The 21,674-nt window shown below is 42.4% G+C and overlaps 1 protein-coding gene across 1 annotated transcript in view; it reads right to left on the reverse strand.

The window, feature by feature from the left end:
- Positions 1 to 2,134: 2,134 nt before the first annotated feature.
- The window catches only part of LOC308307963 (phospholipid-transporting ATPase IH-like), a gene marked incomplete at its 3' end in the record, with an annotated part of 65,758 nt that continues 46,218 nt past the window's right edge, over positions 2,135 to 21,674 (reverse strand). The window contains exons 16-29 of the mRNA XM_080753306.1: positions 20,628 to 20,701; positions 20,229 to 20,332; positions 19,930 to 20,111; positions 18,423 to 18,656; positions 17,570 to 17,744; positions 14,975 to 15,077; positions 14,681 to 14,826; positions 13,569 to 13,628; positions 10,479 to 10,606; positions 9,749 to 9,884; positions 7,234 to 7,299; positions 6,785 to 6,888; positions 3,725 to 3,890; positions 2,135 to 2,212 (exon numbers count right to left, since the gene is read on the reverse strand). Coding sequence (XP_080609432.1) covers positions 2,135 to 2,212; positions 3,725 to 3,890; positions 6,785 to 6,888; positions 7,234 to 7,299; positions 9,749 to 9,884; positions 10,479 to 10,606; positions 13,569 to 13,628; positions 14,681 to 14,826; positions 14,975 to 15,077; positions 17,570 to 17,744; positions 18,423 to 18,656; positions 19,930 to 20,111; positions 20,229 to 20,332; positions 20,628 to 20,701 — 1,756 coding nt within the window. The remainder of the gene's footprint in view (positions 2,213 to 3,724; positions 3,891 to 6,784; positions 6,889 to 7,233; positions 7,300 to 9,748; positions 9,885 to 10,478; positions 10,607 to 13,568; positions 13,629 to 14,680; positions 14,827 to 14,974; positions 15,078 to 17,569; positions 17,745 to 18,422; positions 18,657 to 19,929; positions 20,112 to 20,228; positions 20,333 to 20,627; positions 20,702 to 21,674) is intronic.

The raw sequence follows: 21,674 nt of genomic DNA on the forward strand, positions 1-21,674 counted from the left end.
GAGAGGACAGCGGAGTCAACTCTACCATGCCACCCTGCGCCAGCTTCTCATAGTCCTACAGAGAGACCAAGACAAACAAAGCCGGTGAGGGGACGCAGGCTCATAAAGAATCAAGGACGTCATCAAGAAGATGAACAGTGCCACTCATAAACCACAGTTTAAAAAGGACAGCTGATGCAAATGTTTGGCAGTACGGTATGCTGCTTGACAACAAGGGTATATTCATAAGATCGGACAAGCATGTCATCTGCAGATGGTTATTTTAATAAGTAATGAGACTATTTCAAGGACACGGCAACCATTTTGACCTAGACTGCAGACGATTTTGTCAATGAAATGGAAAACTTACAAATTAGTCCTTGAAAGAATTTTGGACACATTAGACACAAGTGCAAATCTTGTACCAGGAACAGTAGTTGTCAGGTCTATCAAAATCCTCTGAAAATACCCCTGCTTGATAGTTATGCTCCATATACCCATGAAATATGGAAACGATATTCATGCATGCTGTTCCATCTCTCAGCACCAGATGTCATCAGTGAGACTAGGTTAACAATGAGAATGTGGAGAACGTGGGGAAGGCCAAAGATTTAGATTGCCTAAAGGATCAATGGGTACAGTACTTCTTTAAGTCAAATTGTTACAACATTTTCGTTTTTAAATGGGTGTGTGTGTCTGTGACATCTGTGTTAAGAGTGGGCAGGCTTAGTGATCTGGGACAGCCCAGCAGTGTTTAAGCAGCGTGCTGGCTAAGAAATGTCAACTAGGTCATGACTAGGACCCAAAGTGTAGCAAAGCTCCATTGAGCAAGTACATTTAGTATTATCCTTTCACCCTTTTCCCCATGTTCTTTCCCCCTAAAGCTGTGTGCAAGGATCCAAAATGACTCTGGGGTTCAGTCACATTTCAAGAGTAGCAATGGATTTTCTCTGGATCATGTTAATTCTCATCTCACATGCAGCAAAGAAGCACAGCATGGCACACAACCAGCAGTGCGGCCTTAAATGGAGATTTTTTTAAATCCTGAAGCCAGATTTGAGGGAGCAAAAGCTCCGGAGCGCAGCAACACCCAGACGAATGTGAGCCAAGAAAGCCCCAAGCCCCGCACACCCGACTCATAGCACAGCAACATGCCCCATGCAGAGCCGAGCGGCACGTAAACAATAACGGTGGCAGCATTAACACCCCTCCCCTTCCATTACAAAGGTCCATCCGTGTGCGGTTACCATGGTGACCCTAGCCCACCTGGGGAGGGGGGGGGGGGGTCGTTCTAGGGCTTTGCTTTGCAGGGTGTCATCGTGGAGTTATAGGTCCTAGCAGCTTTTTCTCCACTGTCCCCCTCACAGGTCCGAGTAGGGTGCAGTGGGTCCCTCTCACTGGCACCCCCTCCGGCATCAGGGCCAGGGGCCACACAAACCTCCAGGGCCCCTGATGTCCTTACCTTCTGTGGATGATGGGACAGGTGAGGAGGTAATAATGGACCCTTGGGTCATAAAATAATGCTACTGAATGTGTGTCTTAAATCCTATCTCAAGATAAGATATAAGATTACTCTAGCAGTGTTTCAATGAATGGAACTTAAATCAAGGGCAAAGCAAATAACATCCTCCATATTAAACAAATCTCCTTATTTCTTCCACTCCTTTTAGAATAAGGGCTGGTGTTGAATGGTCTAGCGATGACACATTTAGTACTTTTAAACTAAGCTATAACTTATTTAGTTAGTTAGATAGTTGTACTGTACTAATTGTGTGGCCTGTTTCACAGAAAGTAGACTTGCTCAGTTTGATCATGCCTGTAAAAGCAGCCAATTATAGGACAATTCTGGTTTGATTGACACATTAATGACGAACATGCACATGAACACAAGCAATATGCTATTCTCTTATACAGCAATACATATAGAGTGGAAATGGGACTCGATAATACGGCAGAAACAAATTAGTGACATGTATTAGGACAGAGTACAGTGCGGTGTGTTAGTAGTACACTTTATCAGAGATGCCGGTGCGTGTGGTGAGACAGTGACGAGTGACTAACATTATCAACATGCCACCATGCACACAGAGAACAGTGCTTAAAAGAGAGAGTCACCTCCTCCTCCAACTCCTCCTCTCCCGTCTCTGTGGGCCAATCAGAAACTCATTCTGCTGGAGGACTGAGAAAGCATGAAGATGGTGGACGGCTCCACGGTAAGGCACGGGCGTTTGGACTGCCGTTTAGTGAACCGCCGGGAAAATCGGAGCGCAGATGGTTCGGGAGTTGCAGAGGAGGGGTGAAAGGGAAAAGAAAACAGAGCGACAGGAAGAAAGCAAACGGGAGCGGTGTACAGGGAAGGGCAGAGGGGATAACGGGCGGTGGAAGGAAGTGAGCGAGGGGCAGGTGTACATTTTGATTTAGGTGGTCCATTACGGTGCAGAGAAAGGGGAAGAGAGAGGGGGATGGAAAGGGGGGGAGAAAAGGAGGCAGAAATCTGTCAGAGCTTGTCACCTTTTCACTCGAGGTGCAACTTGCTTCACACGAAGCAGGTGTAGCTAAGCAAAAGGGAACAGCATGTCACACACACACTACATCATCACACTGTTGCTCATACAGTAGCTATTGAGGAGGCTAACTGTCTGTGATCCTTGCTTCGTTATAGATTATATTGAAGCAAACCCTGGCCCAAAATGTCACGCAGTAAAAGATGATAGAGGAACAGGGAATTATAGAGCGAAAGTGACAGTAGCAAAAAAGTGTCAGTAGTACAATTCCAACTTAAAGGAGTAGTTCACCCCCAAAATGACTTTTTTTCTATTTATTACTCATGTCATGGAGACTTCAATAATATTTTTGTATTCTTCGCATTCCTAAGACAAAAATGTGATTATAATAAATTTACCCCCATTGATTCCGGATGGGGATCCGGATGCATGGCCCTGGATGGGGACCCAAATGAATGGCAGTGAATGGGGAAACCGCCAGGGTACTTTTTTAAAATCTAATTATTGTCTTAGGAATGCGACAAAAACCAAAAGATCTCCATGGCATGAGTAATCAATAGAAAAAAATACATTTTGGGGGTGAACTACTCCTTTAATAGCTGTCATTTACATATTCAGCAGCGAAGTGTGATGTCACTTCCGTGAAATGGCGTGAAATGTCGCCCTCTACGGGGTTCATGCTGGTATTGTTTTGTATTCAAATCGCCATAGGGGATTCTGCGAACGCCGCATATAAGGTCTGTGTTAAAAATATAAACACACCATGTGCGCGGACATGCTCTCAGCGACAGTCTGTCCCAGACACGAGTGTCTCTCTGTAGTTTCCAACATTTAGGACAGCATTGATTACATTTTCTCTGACAACAGGCTATATCAGATATGAATGAATATCATAAACTATGCAGAACCCCCCCGCTGACAGAAACGCGCACATGGTGTGTTTATATTTTTAACACAGTTCTTATATGCAGCAAACGCAAATCTCCCAATGGCGATTTGAATACAAAACAATACCAGCATGAACCCCCTAGAGGGCGACATTACGCACAAATGACGACATGGCTTCGTTTCTCTATAGTGATGTGATATACTTAGTTAGCATACAGTAAGCATCTTTTAGTGGGCAGTCTTGGGTTAATTGGCTGAGAGAAGAGCATGTGGTTCAACACTGCAAAACCTAAACCTCAAAACATAGGAGAACGTTACAGCACAAGTGTTGAATTATGGACTAAGGACGCTACCTGTGCGCGCTCGGTGGCTGTGGGGCAGATGGTCCTGCAGAGCACTTTCTTGATGACGTCGGGGAGAAGGCTGATTATGATGAGAAGGATGATGCTGAGCCACGCTGGGCCACTGGACAGCATCTGCATGAACACGTAGTACATTCTCTGGTAGTTCAGGAAGGGCCTGGACAACGACAGAACATAGGTACAGGGGGTCTCAACTAGATTCCAAGGTTCCTGTCAATCAGTATGTGAACTTAAAAAAGGACCATACTGGCATCAATACATATCATTGTCAACTCACAGCGTTATAGATATCTTACATACTGTATAGACCATTTCCTTCCTTATTAAAATGTTAGGTTACTACACTAATATCTGGAGAATCAGACCCTTCCTCGCCAAACTGTCTGCCCAGCTCCTTGTCCAACCCACAGTTACAGTGACTATTGCAATTGACAAAGGATGGACAAACAATGATCAACAGTAAGAAAAAAGATAAGTCTGCAAAACTGGTATCTCAGCTTTGCTTGTTTTATTGCTTTGTCAACGTTTCAAAAATGTTGACCAAGCAATAAAACAAGTGGAGCTGAGATACAGCTTTAGGAATTTTTTTTTACAGTTGACTATTGCAACTCCCTCCTTCTCCCACACACAATGAGAAGTGCATCGCTGCAAGCCTGGTTGACATTTCACAGTGGATGTCTTCCAACCACCTTAAGCTCACCCCAGCGGCCCAGCCCAGACAAGACTGAGCTTCTCTTATTCCCTGGAAAGTCTTTCCCTGTGTGTTGTCAACACCCTGACAACACCCCTCACCAAGGAGTCTGCCCAGCTCCTTATATCCAAGCCTCAGTCATCTCCAGGCTTAACTATTGCTCCTCCCTCCTTGCTGGTCTGCCAGCATGCAGCACGCATACTCCTACAACAGATCCAGAATGCCACCGCACACCTGGTCTCATGGTCACATGAAGCCACTACGTTCTCTTCATTGAATTCCAGTTGTTGTATCAAATTTAAAACACTGGTAGTGTCCTACAAGGCAATCAAGGGCATGGCAAGGCCCACAACCCTTCCCACCCCCTTAGATCAGCTAAAAACAGATCAAATCTGTCCCTCCCTTTCCAAAGCACCCTGAACAACGCTTCAAATTTAAGCGACTTTTCTCCCTCCTGGTTGCCAATCTGTGGAATGACCTCCTAGTCTCAGGGCAGAACTGCAGATTGCAGACTCACTTATCACAGCATAAAACTCACCTCAGACTCGACTTCACCCACTACTAGCCACTACATTTTCCCGTGTCACTTCGTTAATTTTTGATGGGCGCTAGTTATACTATGCAGATGTATTGGTTACATATTCACAGGATATGTGTGTTATTTATTTTAGTACGGTTTGCTTGTCCACATATTGTCACAGTCGGGCAGAAACCTTGTATCTCCAAGTTTCAAATGTGCATTTTTTTTTCGTAAATGAAAGCCCTGCCTCATCATATAGGACTGTTGCGCAAAACGAGTGAAAATAGCAGGTCTACAAGCACCACTGCGAGGCGTAGTGTGCTTGTAGATTATTTTCACTATTTTAAATGTTTTTCTTTTAAATGATGAAAAACACAATATGATACATACTGCGTGTAATTTAAATGGCATGTTGTTTAGATAGATTTACTAGGTTCATTGTTTAACTGGTATCCTAGTTCATTTATTTTGCAGCACTAAACTGTTTTCTTGGAACTATTTATTATTTACCTTGTTGTTTGCCGACTAGGGTTCATGCCACCCGGTCTGCTCCTGCACTTCGTAAGTCGCTCTGGATAAGAGTGTCTGATAAATGCCTAAATCGTAAATAGTGAGCGTGACAGTCAGGAACCTTGCGGAACAGCACACCGCATCCCAGTGGGAAAGCATAAACTGTGCTTCCCATTTAATGCTACGGTGGAGCTGCAGTATCAAGGTTATCTACTTTCACACCCAACACAAAGATGTATGGATATATTTAAATCTGGCTGCACACCCCCAACCTTGCCATTAAGTATAATAGGTCCCATGGTACACGGTATGTAATGAATTCCTTGTCTACTGGTCCTGTCAAGTGCATGGGGACTGAGTTGGATTGTAAGGCGTCAGTTTAGAATAAGACTTCAATATTGTCTGCCAGCCTGGAGCGCGTCAATTTATGTTGCCATAGCAATGCATTTCATTGGTTGGGAAAGGCATCCTATAAAAGACATTCACCACACACGCAATGCACGTACATGTGCACATTCAACCACTCTGTCTTGTTGTCATTTTCTGTTATGCCCTCCTCCTCTCCCAACTCTCTCTCTCTCTCTCCGCACTTCAGATCAAACAGAAGGGATTAGAGTGAGCACTTCTTGTTGCCCATTTTTGATAGATGCTAGTTATACTATACTGTACTGTAGATAGCATGTTGGTTGGACAGATGCTAGGTTTGATAATTACATGCTGTCCTGGTTACTTTGTAGTATTTAACCTATTTATTTGCACTCTATATGCTTGAGCATGTATCCTGTCGTTTATTGACCTTCCTGCCACTTACTCCAAGCTTGTCTCTTCAATTAGATTTTTCAGATCAATCCACACTTCAAAGTGCATAAACCGCATCCGTATTCTGGGGAAAACCTTTGCAGAAAATAGCAAATCTAACACTTTGTGGTGTTGTGAGCTTGCCAATTGGATATTTTCAGTGACGTTATTTAAAGTAGAGCAAAAACAGAAAAGTGACTGACAACTAAGTATAGAGCCATGAGGAACTCGCTCAACAACATATGGTTAAAAGCAACAATAACTTAACTTTAACAAATATATTACATAGAAATAATGTGTTGGATTATGTATCAAGTCTTCATGTTGATATTCATACCATACTGAAAAGAACTGAATACATTGTCTTCCGCGTAAATCAAACATACCACAGTATGTTTTAGATGTGGTCGTCAGTAATGTCAAGTATACTGTGAGTCAAAGGGCCAAACGTATCAAACAAGTGGTATCGTCCTATAATTATCGCAAGAACCAGGCCACAGGTATTAAAGACGCCAGTAAAAGGACAATATACCAAATGATTCCTCCCCAGAGCAGCGAGAATATGACGTAGAAAAGTAGGGACCCCCAGATGACAAAGTGATTGATCCAGGTCCAGTGGTGTGTGTCCAAGGCAAGCTGCAACACAGAATTACATACATGGTAAACACTGGTTGAGTCAATGAAGTCAATGACAAGGCCTAAGGCGTTACTGCTAACTGAGCGGCTATAGTAATCACTCAATCAATGATTACCCACACACACACACACACCAACACGTGCCTGCATACACAGAGCACTCGCATACCAATACGCGCTTTCAAACGTGTGGGTATTACATAATGCAGAGTCATGGCATTTTCTCCCATCACCTCTAGTCTGTAGACTCTGTACACTCAAGACAGGCATATGTACTGTATGTACAGTACACACAGATGCACACACAGCCATGCAAAAACACGTAAAAAACAACATATAATGCACCTTGAGGGTGACGGTGAACACCAGCACAGTGAAGACAAGGGTCCCAAAGGTCCAGTTCCCAAACATCTGCATGGGGAGAGATGGAGAACTGGTCATTACACGCGACAGTGCCCCGTCATTCGCATCGTCTTGTGACCATAGCTGCTGACTGCCTCACTGCTTTACAATGCAAGCTCTATGAAGAGAGGCTGTGTGCACGGCATCACATCATCCCTAGTAATCCACTGGAGAACAGTATTCTTTATGTGGCATCAATCATCTGAATAGGTTCCCTAGGCTATCCCATAATATATAGACTCCGATATTCCATCCATATCTTCCTAGCCGCTGAAATGTAGAGATTTCTTTTTTTTTACAATGTTCTCAAAGCAGACATCAGGAATGAACAGATGGAATGGGAGTAAGGGGAGGGGGTGACAGTGTGAGGGGGAGATGGAGGTAGAGAGAAACCAGGGAATTTATGTAACAACCACAGCGGTTGCTGGTGCCATGCTGCAGTCTTTACTTCAATTCTTCCATAAGCTTGCTAATCTAATATAGCATTCTTTATTCAATTTCTTTCATGAGAGAAATCAGCATGAAGCACAACTAGGGCTGGGCAATATATCAATATTGTGATATGAGACTAGATATGGTCTGGAATTGTTTATATTATCATATCGTGATATGGCGTGTGTGATGAGTGTTGCCTTTTTTTGTTAGAATAATGACAACAGTAGCTTGGATTTATATAGCACAAAAGAAACCAACAATTACAATACTATTCTAGCTGTTCTATTATTTGTCTTTACCCTCTTAGTTATTATATAGGCATTAATGATGATTATCATGAGCCCAAATCTCTATGTGCATTTGAAAGCATTAATAGTCATCCCCACAATATCGATATTGAGGTATTTGGTAAAAGATATCATGATATTTAGGATGTCCGGGTGGTGCAGGGGTAATGTTCCTGACTTAAGGCCAATACATACTCCTTCCGATTAGGACAGGTTTTATGTACTAGTTCGGAGAGTCAGGACATCGTGAGATGCACAGGTCTGGGAAAAAAGTTCTGGGACCGCCTTTCCGATGCTTGGAATGACATCAATTTGTAGTTACTGTATATCACCTCCCTCTCCGAAGAAAGGTTTGGACACCGGAAGAAGTATGCATTGTGCTTAAGGGTTTCTAGGGACTACAATCCAAGAGGGGGTTGGCAATTAGCTTAACGATAAATTGGGAGAAAAAGGTAAAAATTAATAAAAAGTGACAAAAAGAAATCATGATATGTGATTTTGTCCATATTGCCCAACCCTACGCAAACCACCACAGAGCTAGCTGTTCATGAACATGAGCACATACAGTACAGTCTGTTGGGATGGGAAAAGGCTCAGCCACCCATGAATACTGTAGCAATGACATTAAAAACCAAGTTAACCCAATGCAAGATTTGATTACACACGCGCACACATACATACGAAACAAAAACGCACAACCATTCTCAGCACACACACACACAGATGCAGAATCTTAATCTACAGTGTTATACTCTACACACTACCACAACAAAATAGAAGAAGAATGTGTGGGGAGCATCTAAGGTATCTACTATGTTAGTGGAGGCTGGTACGGTTAGGTACTGTGCAGGGGTTCAGGGCTTTGAAAAGGCTTGGGAATAATGGAGCACTATAGAGCTACACATTCAAATGAGAGTGCATGGACGCTTTGAAGTGAGAGGATGGATGGAAGTGGATGAAACGGTTAAGAACTGAAAGCTTAAAACGGTACGAGAGGAACTCAAGGGGAGCGTGAAAGACAGAGAGCTGGGAGAGAGAGAGACAGGCTTACCATCTGTGTGTTGGTGGTCATAAGCTGAGAAACAAGAAGAGAAAGCAAAATAAAGAAAGGGTAAGCGGAGAGGAGGAGGAAGAGAGAAGAAGAGAAAGAAGAAGGAGAATCAGAAGAAGGAGAATCAGGAGAAGAGAGAAGAGAATCAGGACAAAGGGTGAAATAAATTTCAGGATGTTTCAACTTAAAAAACAACAAACAAACAAAGAAACAAACAAACTAACAAAAAAAAAAGGACCAAAAGCCAATCAAAACAGTTGGCATGATACAAATTAACGATACAGAGAAAAATGCTATTGCGTTGTCGATATGAATGGAGATCCAATGTTGTCGACCTACACAGAGTGCCCCAGAGGCTCAAACCTCCCTGCATTACAGGAACTGTAATTGACCAGATTTGACCACAAGAGTGGCCGTGCTGCACTTCATTCCACCCTCATGAGAGAATCCAATGGAGATGGATGAGTGTTTCTTAAAGACAGCACTTCGTTAGTGTCCATTATCCTCTTTATCTTACCTAATGGATACCTCAAATACCCCAACATGTACCAAACCACATAAAAGGCTCTAATTCCAAAATGGCAGACGCAGCCAGTGACAGAACCCGCAGCCTCTTGTTGCCCAACGAGATACGAGAGGGAGGGGTGGGTTGTCGGTCGGCTACTGGGGGCGGGCCCAGGCTCACCTGGCCATTGCTGGTGAAGGTGGTGTTGTCGAACAGGAAGTAGGCACCAAAGAAGAAGATGACGGCGCCGAAAACGCCCAGGCACGTCCAATAGAGGAAGACAGGCCAGCGCAGCAAGGAGTTCTTGGCTACGTCCCTGTGAGAGAGTCCAGGGGAAAACACGGAAAGCATAGTGGAGCGCGGAGGTCAGTCAAGCAGAGGTGTACTTTCAGAACAAACTAGGTGGTGGTAGAAAAATCTACAAGCTCTCAACACGTCGCCAAGCAGCGCCTTTAGAGCTTGTAGATCTACTATTTTCACTATTGTTTGGGGGCGAAAAGAAAAAAATGTTTGAAAATGTTCGCCTATAATGACATTCCCAAAAATAGGGATGCCACATTTATGCATTTCTAGATCAGATCCACAGAAAACAGCCAGGAAGTGATTTGGGACTATAGTAAGGTTCTTACACTCAAACAGTACATGGTACTCATCCCCGACTCTGTTGTCATTGCATAGATTACAAAATCTCTGGCTTCTTTCTAACCCTTTATATCTGCCAGTAACCTTTGGAATTCTTGTGATGGTGATGCAATACAACACGTTGTGATGTTGTAGATCGTCAATGTTCATAGCGCGACACCCGCACGCAACCAAGTACAGATCAGGCTTTATTCCTTGTTGCATCAATCTGAGAGTTCCGTTCTCGACGGTCACTTTGAACGGCTGACATGCTTTCTTCTGCGCTCACCTGTACAAAGATGGATCCCTCATGAGCGTCTCCATGGTGACGTGCTGTTCGAACAGACTGTAGAGGAGGATGGGTAGCGAAGTGAAGCTGATGTTGTACAGCGTCAAGTACGCAGTGTCGTACAGAGGCTGGAGAGGGATGAGCACAACACAGATCAATGACCCAGAACTCATGACTAATACAAACTCAGTAGTAGTATTAACCCATTTAGGCCTGAACACATTATGACGCAATATTTTATGCTTTAAATATTGAAAAATAGCAGATATACAAGCTTGTAGATCTGCTATTTTTGAAAAATCGTGAAAATTAGAATTTTGACCCGATTCTATAAAGCCGGTTTTCCATACCACTTTTTAGCCCGACACTACACGACACGGCACGACACCGCACCACACCGCATTTTTTATGTAGGTTTTCCACTACAGTACCCCCACCCTCCTCCCCTCTCTCCCTCCTCCCCTCCGCTCCCGAAAGAAATTGACGCCCCTTTCAACATATGGATACTTGGATAGGATCTTCTCAGTCTGTAAACACAACGGAGATGCTAACTTGCGCTAATTATTTTTAGAGATGTGGTGGACAATGTTTTAGATGCCACACACTCACACAGGTCTTCATCGAGTCTTTACAACTATAGCGACGACTAACGTCGGGGTGAACATAGTCAAATAATAACTTTATTGGCCAAACTACACAAAGAAGAGTAGAGGCTAGTTGCGCTAGCATACATGCTAAGCTACAGTACAGTACATGTAGGCTACTGTAGATTATTTTCCCCATTCAACACGGAGATGTGGTGGACAATGTTTTAGATGCCACACACTCACACAGGTCTTCATCAAGTCTTTACAACTATAGCGACGACTAACGTCGGGATGTTCATGGTCAAATAATAACTTTATTGGCCAAACTACACAAAGAAGTAGGCTAATGTAGAGGCTATGCTAGCGCAGCAACATTACAGTACAGTAAATGTAGGCTACTGTAGATTCGTTCCCCCATTCAACACATGCAGTTACAAATACAAACAGGAGACATCTCACTGAGATCTATATAAAATAACGGATTGCCGACGCATTTGCGTTGATAATTGCGACTCGCGACGATATAGCCTATGTCCACTGTTTGTGTTGGTTAATGTCCTTGGTGCTTTGTGGTATCTCAACTGCAGCGCTGGGGAACACAATTCTGCCTAATCGTCCTCTTTATAAACAGATATATAAAACAAACAGGCTTTGCTTTTATATTTGATTTGCAGCCGTGACTGCATACTAAAATCTGTCTCAAGTTGTTGTGTTGAAAGACACAGCTGAGCTCAGCCGTGAGACTCTGACCAATCAGTATCAGCAGCGTGTATACGTCACTGATTTGGCCTCACTTGGCATAGGGGTACTAAAACGGCTCCACTCGAGAGTGGAGCCGTTTTGGTACCACGTTAAGTACCACTTTCACACCACTCTACCCAGTTCCTTGTAGTGGAAAACCTGACACAAGTGGGCGGTGTGGTGTGGAGTGGTGTGGAGTTGGGCCTGTGGAAAACCGGCTTAAGTGTCTTTTGAATCCTTCTAAAGTCTTTTAGAAAAACCTATGTTTCTATGTCAGCAATCTGGCCAGCCATCGTCAAAGAAAAGGTCCTTTTCACTTAACTGGAGCTCAGTTAGTCTGTTCTTGAGAGACTACTATGTCAGTGGTTCTCAAACCTTTTCATGTGAAGGACCCCCAAAATGATATTTATTTGGCCACGGACCCCCATCTCAAAATATTTAGTTCCAGGGACCACCCAGAAGCAAAATTTGAGTTACAAACGTTCGCTTTGAAAATACATATATTCAAAGATTTGCACACATTTTCAGGACTTTTTCAAAAATAGCAGATCTACAAGCTCGCAGCGCGGCACTCGGTGCCGCGCTGTGAGCTTGTATATCTGCTATTTTTCACTGGCATTCAATCATTTTAGGCCTAAATTGGTTAAAACACAGCATTTCAAAGACATGTGTAGTGTACTACAGCGGGGTAAAGTAACTATAAGTGCATTTACTTAAGTACTGTACTTACCGTGAGTACAATTTTGAGTTACTTTTACTTTACTGGTCTTTTTCCCATTTTCTGTGCTTTTACTTGTACTCCACTACATCTCAGAGGAAAATATTGTACTTTTAATCTATTACAATTATTTGAAAACATTAGTTATTAGTTACTTTATTGATTTGGATTATTATTGCAAAACACACATTACCCACTTCAGTACTATACAGTACATTTAAGCCATTTGGAAATAGACGATCTGCAAGCTCACAATGTGTTGCAATGTGACACATTGTGAGCTTGTAGATCTGCTATTATCAAATGATTTGAAAACTTGTGAAATGGGACATTCTGCGTAATGAGTACTTTCTACTTTTGGTACTTAAAGTAAATTTTGATGCCAACACTTTCATACTTTTACGCACGTTGAATTCCCGACTTTTACTTGTAACAGTATTTCTACATTGCAGTATTGACACTTTTACTTAAGTACTCTCAAATACCTGGAACGCGCCCGAGTCGCGTTATATTTTAACCACTTTAACCATGATTTTATGCTTTAACTATTGAAAAATAGCAGATATACAAGCTCACAGCGCGGCACCGAGTGCCACGCTGCGAGCTTGTAGATCTGCTATTTTTGAAAAATCGTGAAAATGTGTGCAAGTCTTTGAACATCTTTGACCCGAGCTTTGACCCGACTTCTAAATCCTTCTTCTAAATCATGTTGTTCTCAAACCTTTTCATGTCAAGGACCCCCGAAATTACATGTATTTGGCCGCGGACCCCCATCTCAAAATATGTTGTTCCAGGGACCCCCAGAAGCAAATATTTGAGTTAGAAATATTCGCTTTTAAATAGATATATTCAAATACTTGCAAAAAAAAATCTTGATTTTTCAAAAATAGCAGATCTACAAGCTCGCAGCGCGGCACTCGGTGCCGCGCTGTGAGCTTGTATATCTGCTATTTTTCAGTAGTTAAATCAGTCAATAATCCTAGGCCTAAATGGGTTAAGTAAAACATTGGAGTACTTTTTCCACCACTGCATATAGTTACCTACCTGCTGGGAGAACCCACAGAAGAACTGATACAGGAACTGAGGGAATATGAAGCACACATTCTGGAGAGATGGATAAAGAGAAAAGGAGAACAGACACAACTCTGTTAAGTGAACACACAAAGACATTTGGGGAGGAGACTACAAAAGGTACCATCGACCTGTTTCTGTTTATGTACTAGAGATGGGACGATATGAAAATTTCAAATCACGATTATTGTGACCAAAGAAATCGCAATTTACGATATTATCGTGATAATCAAAATATCCCCAACATCCATTACCTGGGGCGGAATATTTGTCCAACATTCTTTTTTTTTTTTTTGGCAAAGAGATTTTTTGGCAAAGAGATTTGGTAGAGAGTGAAAAAAAAGGGTTACACCCCGCCATTCCGAAACACCGCCATTCCGAACATTGACTTCTAACCCTAACCCTACCCCTAACCCTAACCCTAACCCTAACCCTTACCCTAACCCTAACTAACCCTAACCCTACCCCTAACCCTAACCCTAACCCTAACCCTGTTTCGGAATGGCGGTGTTTCGGAATGGCGGTCTGACACCAAAAAAAAGACTGTATCAAGTATGTATATTCTAAGTACATTTAGATAGAGGGTTTAAATGGTACAAGATAAGCAGCTCTGCAAATAAAAGGTGAGTTGATCCCAGTGCATGACGGAGGACGATATCACGATAAATTAAATCTCCACGATACGATTATCGTGAGTGTTTTTTAATCACGATAAATGATAATATCACTTATCGTCCCATCCCTATTATGTACAGGCTATGCGCTGGTAAGTGAACTCCAAGAGACAAGCCTGCCAAAAGGCTGAAACTACAACAACACAAAACATTAATAGTTTGGATACTGGCCACCAGGATCACCAGAGCCTCCATTCCAGAAGAGACTCCAGTAATCTGTCATGGGCTCTGAGATCTGCTTCTTTGTGATTCAGTGTTTCAATGGAAATAACAGGTGTGTGTGTGTGTGTGTGTGTGTGTGTGTGTGTGTGTGTGTGTGTGTGTGTGTGTGTGTGTGTGTTTGCGTGCAAGCAAGCGTTTGTGCGTGCAAGCAAGCGTTTGTGCGTGCATGTGTATGATTCCTCCAAGCACCTTATAGAAGAAGTATTGCACAAGCTCAGCAATTCGAATGTAGTAGTAATGGCCATGAACAAGCAGCATCTTCTTCAGGTGTTTGAACTTTGGGATGGCGTAGTCACTGTTCCTCGCTGCCTGGCGGCCCTCTTTACCCATGATGCCTGTAGAAGTACAAATTAAATAACATGCAGGTTGGTTACATAATCTAATCAGCAGTGACTGACTGTGTATACAGTATGACACGCATCAAATTAGTACAGAGGTGACGGTTTCCGCTTGCCTCCAAAAAGGATTCTGAAATGAGCTCACCTATGCCCACGTGCGCTTCTAGGATCATGCTGACATCATTGGCACCGTCGCCGATGGCCAGGGTTATGGGATGTTCTTTGGAAGCTTTGATTAGCTTCACAATCTGTAGAAAACAAATATATATACATACAGTATACAGTATGAACTTCAGTATGTAGGACAATACAATACAAAACAAACCCACTTCATTTATCTCTGGGGGGAATTTGATTTATGGACATCCATAAGAAATAAACATGTATACAGAGACACATTTGTAAAGTTATGGGACGTATGCAGTGTTGGGCAAGTTACTGAAAAATAGTAACTAGTTACCGTTACTAGTTACTTCATTTCAAAAGTAACTCTTTACTGATTACTCACACCAAAAAGTAATGCGTTACTGTGAAAAGTACATTTTTAGATACTTTTTAGTTTTTAGTATAGTCATTTTTAGTAGTGACCTTATAGCCTGGTTAAACTTTATAGCTTGTAACCCAAAAGAGAAATTAGACATTTGCCCGTGACTCAAACTAGTGAAAACAGCAGATCTACAAGCTCACAACGCATCGCTTTGCGCTGCGTTGTGAGCTTGTAGATAAGCTATTTTCACTATTTCTTAAATATTTGTGTTCTAATTTATGGAATTTCTTCGATTTTATTTATAATGTATTCATAGAATTACTTACAACATAACTTTGACATTTATTTTTTTAATTTAATGTAGGCTACAAAAAAACAATAAATAATCATATTTTCCATTTATGAAATAATGTGCAATGCCTTACAAGCAAAAAACTTGAGGGAAAATTAATTAACTTAACGACCACAAGAAGTTTAAAAGCTTTCTTTCTCTAACAACAATATCATGGTTTGATGAGCCTTAATGAAATAGACCCGACAACAGATTTGACCGCGAGTCGGGACCGTAGAGTTATATAGCCTAATAGGTCGACGGGACACATGCATGGATTTACAAGACGCTGTCAATCATCTCATCAATAACGCACGGCTGTCCACCGCTCGCAGCGGAGACGGGAGAGGTCAGCTACTGTAAGTGATCGCATTCTATCATATTGTACCTAGTGGGGGCTATCTGTAGTCGTGTTTGCAGTCTATATGTCTGCACTAGTCTATTGGTAAAGCACAAACATGCCCAGCGTGCACCACAGCGCGTCTCAGCATTCGTGTCGGTGTCTCCTCTGCCTGCTTGTGAGTGACAGAGGAAGATTCAGCTCAGCTCTAGCTGCATAAAATAACGCAAAAGAACGGAGGAACGCACCGTGTAGTAACGGTAACTGAGTTACTGAATTTAAAAAAGAACGCGTTGGAGTACTCATTACTGAAAAAAAGAACGGCGTTACAGTAATTGATTACTTTGTATTATACAACAGGTAGTCGGGACTCCAGCCCTACCTACGGAACTCGCCTGTCGGCTCGTTCCTGCGGTAAGGCTGTCGTGCAGGATAACCGTGTTATATGCACACCCTCTCTTAAACACGTTAGTCCCAACACTGCGTATGGGAAATATAATCACATTAGTCCACATAGTCCACATTTAGGCATTCTATATGTGACACACTAGCATGTCTGTACTGTGAAGGAAAGTGCTCGGGAGGGACAGAGTCCCTGACGAAATGTCATGAATGCGTTGTTTTCTCAGACTGAAAATAGAAACTTGTTAAAATGTGTCTTCAAATATACCTCGGCAGCTGTTAGTATAACCAGAGGAGCCCAACCCAGTAAAGCTTGTTTGTAACACTTTGTTACAATGAATTGACAGTCAAATACTAGTAGCAGAGTTTGTCCAAGGGCTTGTTGGTATTTTGTTTCTGCGTAATCAGAAACCGCGACCAAACTGTTACCCGTTCTTGGCAACCATCCCTAACACTGAATGAGATCAGTTTCAAAAGGAAGAACTGAAAGCGGAAAAGTTCTACCGGTTTTATCAGCAGTGTTTAGGGATGGGACGATATGAAGATTTCATGTCACGATTATTGTGAACAAAGAAATTACGATTTACGATATTATCGCGATAATCAAAATATCCCCAACATCCATTATCCTGTGGCGGAACGTTTGCCAAAAAATAGCAGATATACGCGTTGTGAGCTTGTAGATCGGCTATTTTTGGGAAAGCGATTTGGTAGAGAGTGAAAAAAGACCCTATTTATTCAGACCTTATACAAGTACCTTAATCTGTTTCTTTTACCAATTACAGAGGGTTTAAATGTTACCGGATATGCAGCTCAGCAAATAAAAAGGTGAATTTATCCCTGTGCATGACAGAGGATAATTTCACAACAAATTTAAATCTCCATGATACGATTATCATGAGGGTTTTTTTTTTAAGATATTTTTTGGGCTTTTTCTGCCTTTACTGATAGGTGTATAGTAGGCTGACAGGAAACGGGGAGAGAGATGGGGGGTGACACGCAGCAAAGGTTGTCAGGATCGGGACTCGAACCTGCAACGCTGCAAGGCTGGAGCCTAGGTGCCTGGACCACTAGCCTGTGGCCCAGGCCGTCATGAGTTTTTTTTTATCGCGATAAACGATAATAACGATTATCGTCCCGTCCCTAGCAGTGTTTTTAGAATGGACATACAGTACAGTACCTGTGCTTTCTGCAAGGGAGCCATGCGGCAGCAGAGCACGGCGCTACAGTTGCGACAGATCTCCAGGAAGATCTCTCTGTAGTTGTAACCCACCCGTTCTGGGTTGGATTTCAGCACTGCAGACAGAGTGGCCCCGTCGATGATCAGGCCAAAGTCTAGGCAGTCTACTGACAGTCTGAAACACATGCCACACCACAGCACAGACAGGTCAACAACAGCCAGCGTTAAGTACAGACACAACCAGCTCTTCTGCATGCAGTAGTTTTGCATATCGTTGCACACTGCTAAATCATTGATGCAGGATTTTACGCCGTATCAACATACGTGTGGATGTGCTTGTTGGCTCCATACCAGTGGTGCAATACCTACTCAAATGTTTTACTTAAGTAAAAGTAGCAATACCACAATAAAAAATACTGGTACTCTGTTACAAGCAAAAGACCTGTGTTCAAAATGTTACTTGAGAAAAAGCACAAAAGTATTGGCATCAAATTGTACCAAAAGTGAAATTACTAAAATAGCAGAACTACAAGCTCAAAATCGGAAAATAGACGATCTACAAGCTCACAACGCGCCACATCGTCACACATTGTGAGCTTGTAGATCGTCTATTTTCAAATAGCCCATGTAGAAAATAGGTTTGAAGTGGTTAATTTATATCTGCAAAGTAACTAAATATTTAAAATAATTGTAGTGGAGTAAAAGTAAAACATTTGCCGCTGAGATGTAGTGAAGTAAAAGTACTGAAAATGTGAAATACTCCCGTAAAGTAAAAGTACCTCTGAACTGTACTTACTGAAAGTACAGTAGTTTAAGTAAATGCACTTAGTTACTTTCCACCACTGCTGCGTACCCTGACATGGAGCGCTGTTGGAGCACAGTCCGGCTCAGTTCGAACAGCACGTCGTGAAGGCTCTGCTCCTCCGTGCGCTTCTTGGTCAGCTCCAGGATCTGGGTGCTGCGGCGGAACAGCTTGCTAGCGTAGCACGTAGCCGCCGCCGTCTCCATCTTGTCCCCGGTCAGGACCCACACCTTTATTCCAGCCTTGTGGAGCGACTCGATGGTGTCCGCAGCCTTCTCCTGGAGCCTGCATGGCGACACGTCAATATTAGTTAAGCCGTTTAGCCGGCAGTCGATGGATTAAGACAACCATGAATTGTTCGGTCGATCAACTGTCCACAATTTTCTTTTTTTTATATATATTTTTCCCTTCTGCATTTTATGCTTTATTTAGTGTAGAAAGTAGGGATGTGCACAGCAAATGCATTTCTAATAAATACAATTAAATTATGTTTTAACCAAATACACGAAAATTAAGGGAACTTAAACTGAGCACATTTTGATCTGTAAGGGAGAACCTTGTCAGAAAAGATGGTGAGTATATAAAACCATTTCAAATGCTTAATATTAATATTCAAAAATATAATATTCAAATTCCCATATCTCATTTCAAATGCTACAGAAAAGAGGTGAATTTTGCGATCTTGCATTATGCTCACAAAAATGCAAGTAAAGAAATGTGTCGAAATTGTTGAACAAACGGGGAAAACCATGGCTCATTCAACTTCGCTGAATGGACGTTTGCTCGAGTGAATTCTAATGGCCTTTCCATGCTGATGTGTTTGGGGGGAGGTAATTTATTTTCCCAATAAGTGACATTTGGAGGCAGCTGCCACATTATAACGCTTCTCCATACAGTAGCTGCAACTCAGAGGAATAAAGAACCGTGAGCAATTCAGGAAGAAGCTGTGACTGCGGTGGGATCTTACTTTAAAAAGGTCTTTTCACAGAATAAAAGAATAAATGTTTTGCAATAATTGTCTGATAATGAATAATAGTTTAATCGACTAGTATTTCTGTGTCTAATAGACTAGCTACACACATCCCTAATAGAGCATGAGGAAACCAAGGGCAGAGAGAGGAGAGACAGGCGAGACAAGACCGGGGGTCGCACTCGAACCGGGTCCGCACAGCCCAACATGGTCCATGTACCAACCAGATGAGCCACCAGGCACCCCGACTGCTGATAATTAATCCTCTTCTGTTCAATAAGATCACTTGTTCATCTATAAAGACAACAAGCTGTCAACTTGCTGTATTGATCATTTGGGGGAAATCGTTACTCAATTGAGCAGTGTTGGAGTCAGTATGGTCAAGGAAAAAAAGAATGGGAAAAAAGGGAAATCGCAGGGCAGAATTAACAAGTCACGTAAATCTGAGCTGGGAATGATTCCTGTTCTCCATCATGCCAGAGTTGTGGCAACACTTTAGTTACAGCATAATTACATGACTCACCAAGTCTCTGCTGTTAATCTGACAACCATATTTAAACCTTTCCCTCCCTCTCTTGAACAACAAACCTGTCTTCCACAGCCGTAGCCCCCAAAAGCACAAAGTCCCTCTCGATGATGTCATAGGCCTGCGCCAGCTTCTGCTCCCTGTCCTGCAGGGCCAGTTTGGCATCAGTTAGGTGTCGACAGGCCTCCCCGTATTCTGTTGGTGACAGCCTCCGATAGGCCACGCACAGAGTCCGCAGCCCTTCCTGTGTGAAGTACAGAGAAGAAGACAGATGGTGGACGGAGAACCGGGAAGCAGAGAAGTGGTTGTCTGTATGATGTCAGTGTGAATGCTTTACGACAGGCCATGTCTGTACGCTCACCACGGCATTCTGCTCCACGCGGGCTTTCACCTGCTCAACCTTCCCAGAAACCACTCGCGGAAAGATGGACGAGTCTGCCCCCTTACAGAACAGCAGATACTCTCCTGAGGATGCAAACAGGCAAACGCACACCATGTTATCCAAGTACACACATATATGTACAGTACAACATAACACACACATGCTCAAGCATACAAAAACACCCAGAGACACACAATCTGATATGTGTGCAGATTGAAGAAGTCAGTCAATCAATCAAACTCAATTAATGCGTACATTCGTGAATCATGTGTACAGAACCGATCAATATATTTCATAATTTGTGTGTGTGTGTGTGTGTGTGTGTGTGTGTGTGTGTGTGAGTGTGTGAGTGCGTGCGTGCGTGCGTGCGCGTCTGACCTGAGCTAGATTTGACGATAACGCTCATTCTCCTCCTGACAGAGTCAAAGTTCAGTACATGGAGCAGCTCAAACCTGAGGGACAAACAGGAACACAGCATTCACAAATGAACAACCATCGCCGCTTCAACAGGAGACACATAGAGGCAGCATCCCTTTTACAATGAACCAAAGCCAGTTATTTTTAAGTGTACGATAGTGAATACAGAGTGAGAGAGAGAAATCCCAGTCTTATGGCACTCACATTGTACTCCTTTGTTCTTATAATCTCCTGGAATATTTTTTAATTTGTGCTGCTGCAGTATGTGGTCAGTTGAAGTTAGCTCATATGACCACTGTGTGTCTTAGTTTAAATACAATTTGCATACATGGACTGTTAGTCCAATAGGGCTGCAACAATCCAACTAATCCAATTTAACCAAATAATAACTACTGTACAGTAGAAACTCACAGAATGGCTAATTGACAAAATAAAGGAAACAGAATCCAGCTAAGGAAGCAATTAAAAGAATTCAAATTGAATCTCCCACCAAACCCTTCATGACATTTTTAAAAGTCATAATCGGGTGGTTCCAGGCTGCAGGGGAAGTGGACATGAAGTGATAAAGTAATTAAATCTGACTGCCCTACCAGGTCACAATGTAAGGAAGAGAAACTGTCTTCAGCTGTCATTAGACAACAACATCAATTTACATTCGTAGCATTCAACACAACTTACAGACCAAACATCTGTGACTATGATACCAAAGATTGAGCAAGAGGTATAGGATATGTCACCACGAGACGCATTGTGAGCTTGTAGATCAGCCATTTCCACTCTTCGTGCTAAACATTTTTAAAGTATAAAGTTATTCAATATTCATATTTCTTTGTATATTTGAGTTATTTATTTGTCATATCTGCCCTGTGCAATGTTTGTTTACCAACTTTAAAAGTCAAACAGAAATGTAATTATATGCTCCGATGTCCAATGACAAAACGGAGATTATTTGTGTGACAATTAATGCAGTAAAATATCATGATTGTGACAGGCGTGGCCACACTTGGT

Source organism: Nannobrachium achirus (genome assembly GCF_963921795.1).
Source record: "Nannobrachium achirus genome assembly, chromosome: 22".
NCBI classification, from domain to species: domain Eukaryota; kingdom Metazoa; phylum Chordata; class Actinopteri; order Myctophiformes; family Myctophidae; genus Nannobrachium; species Nannobrachium achirus.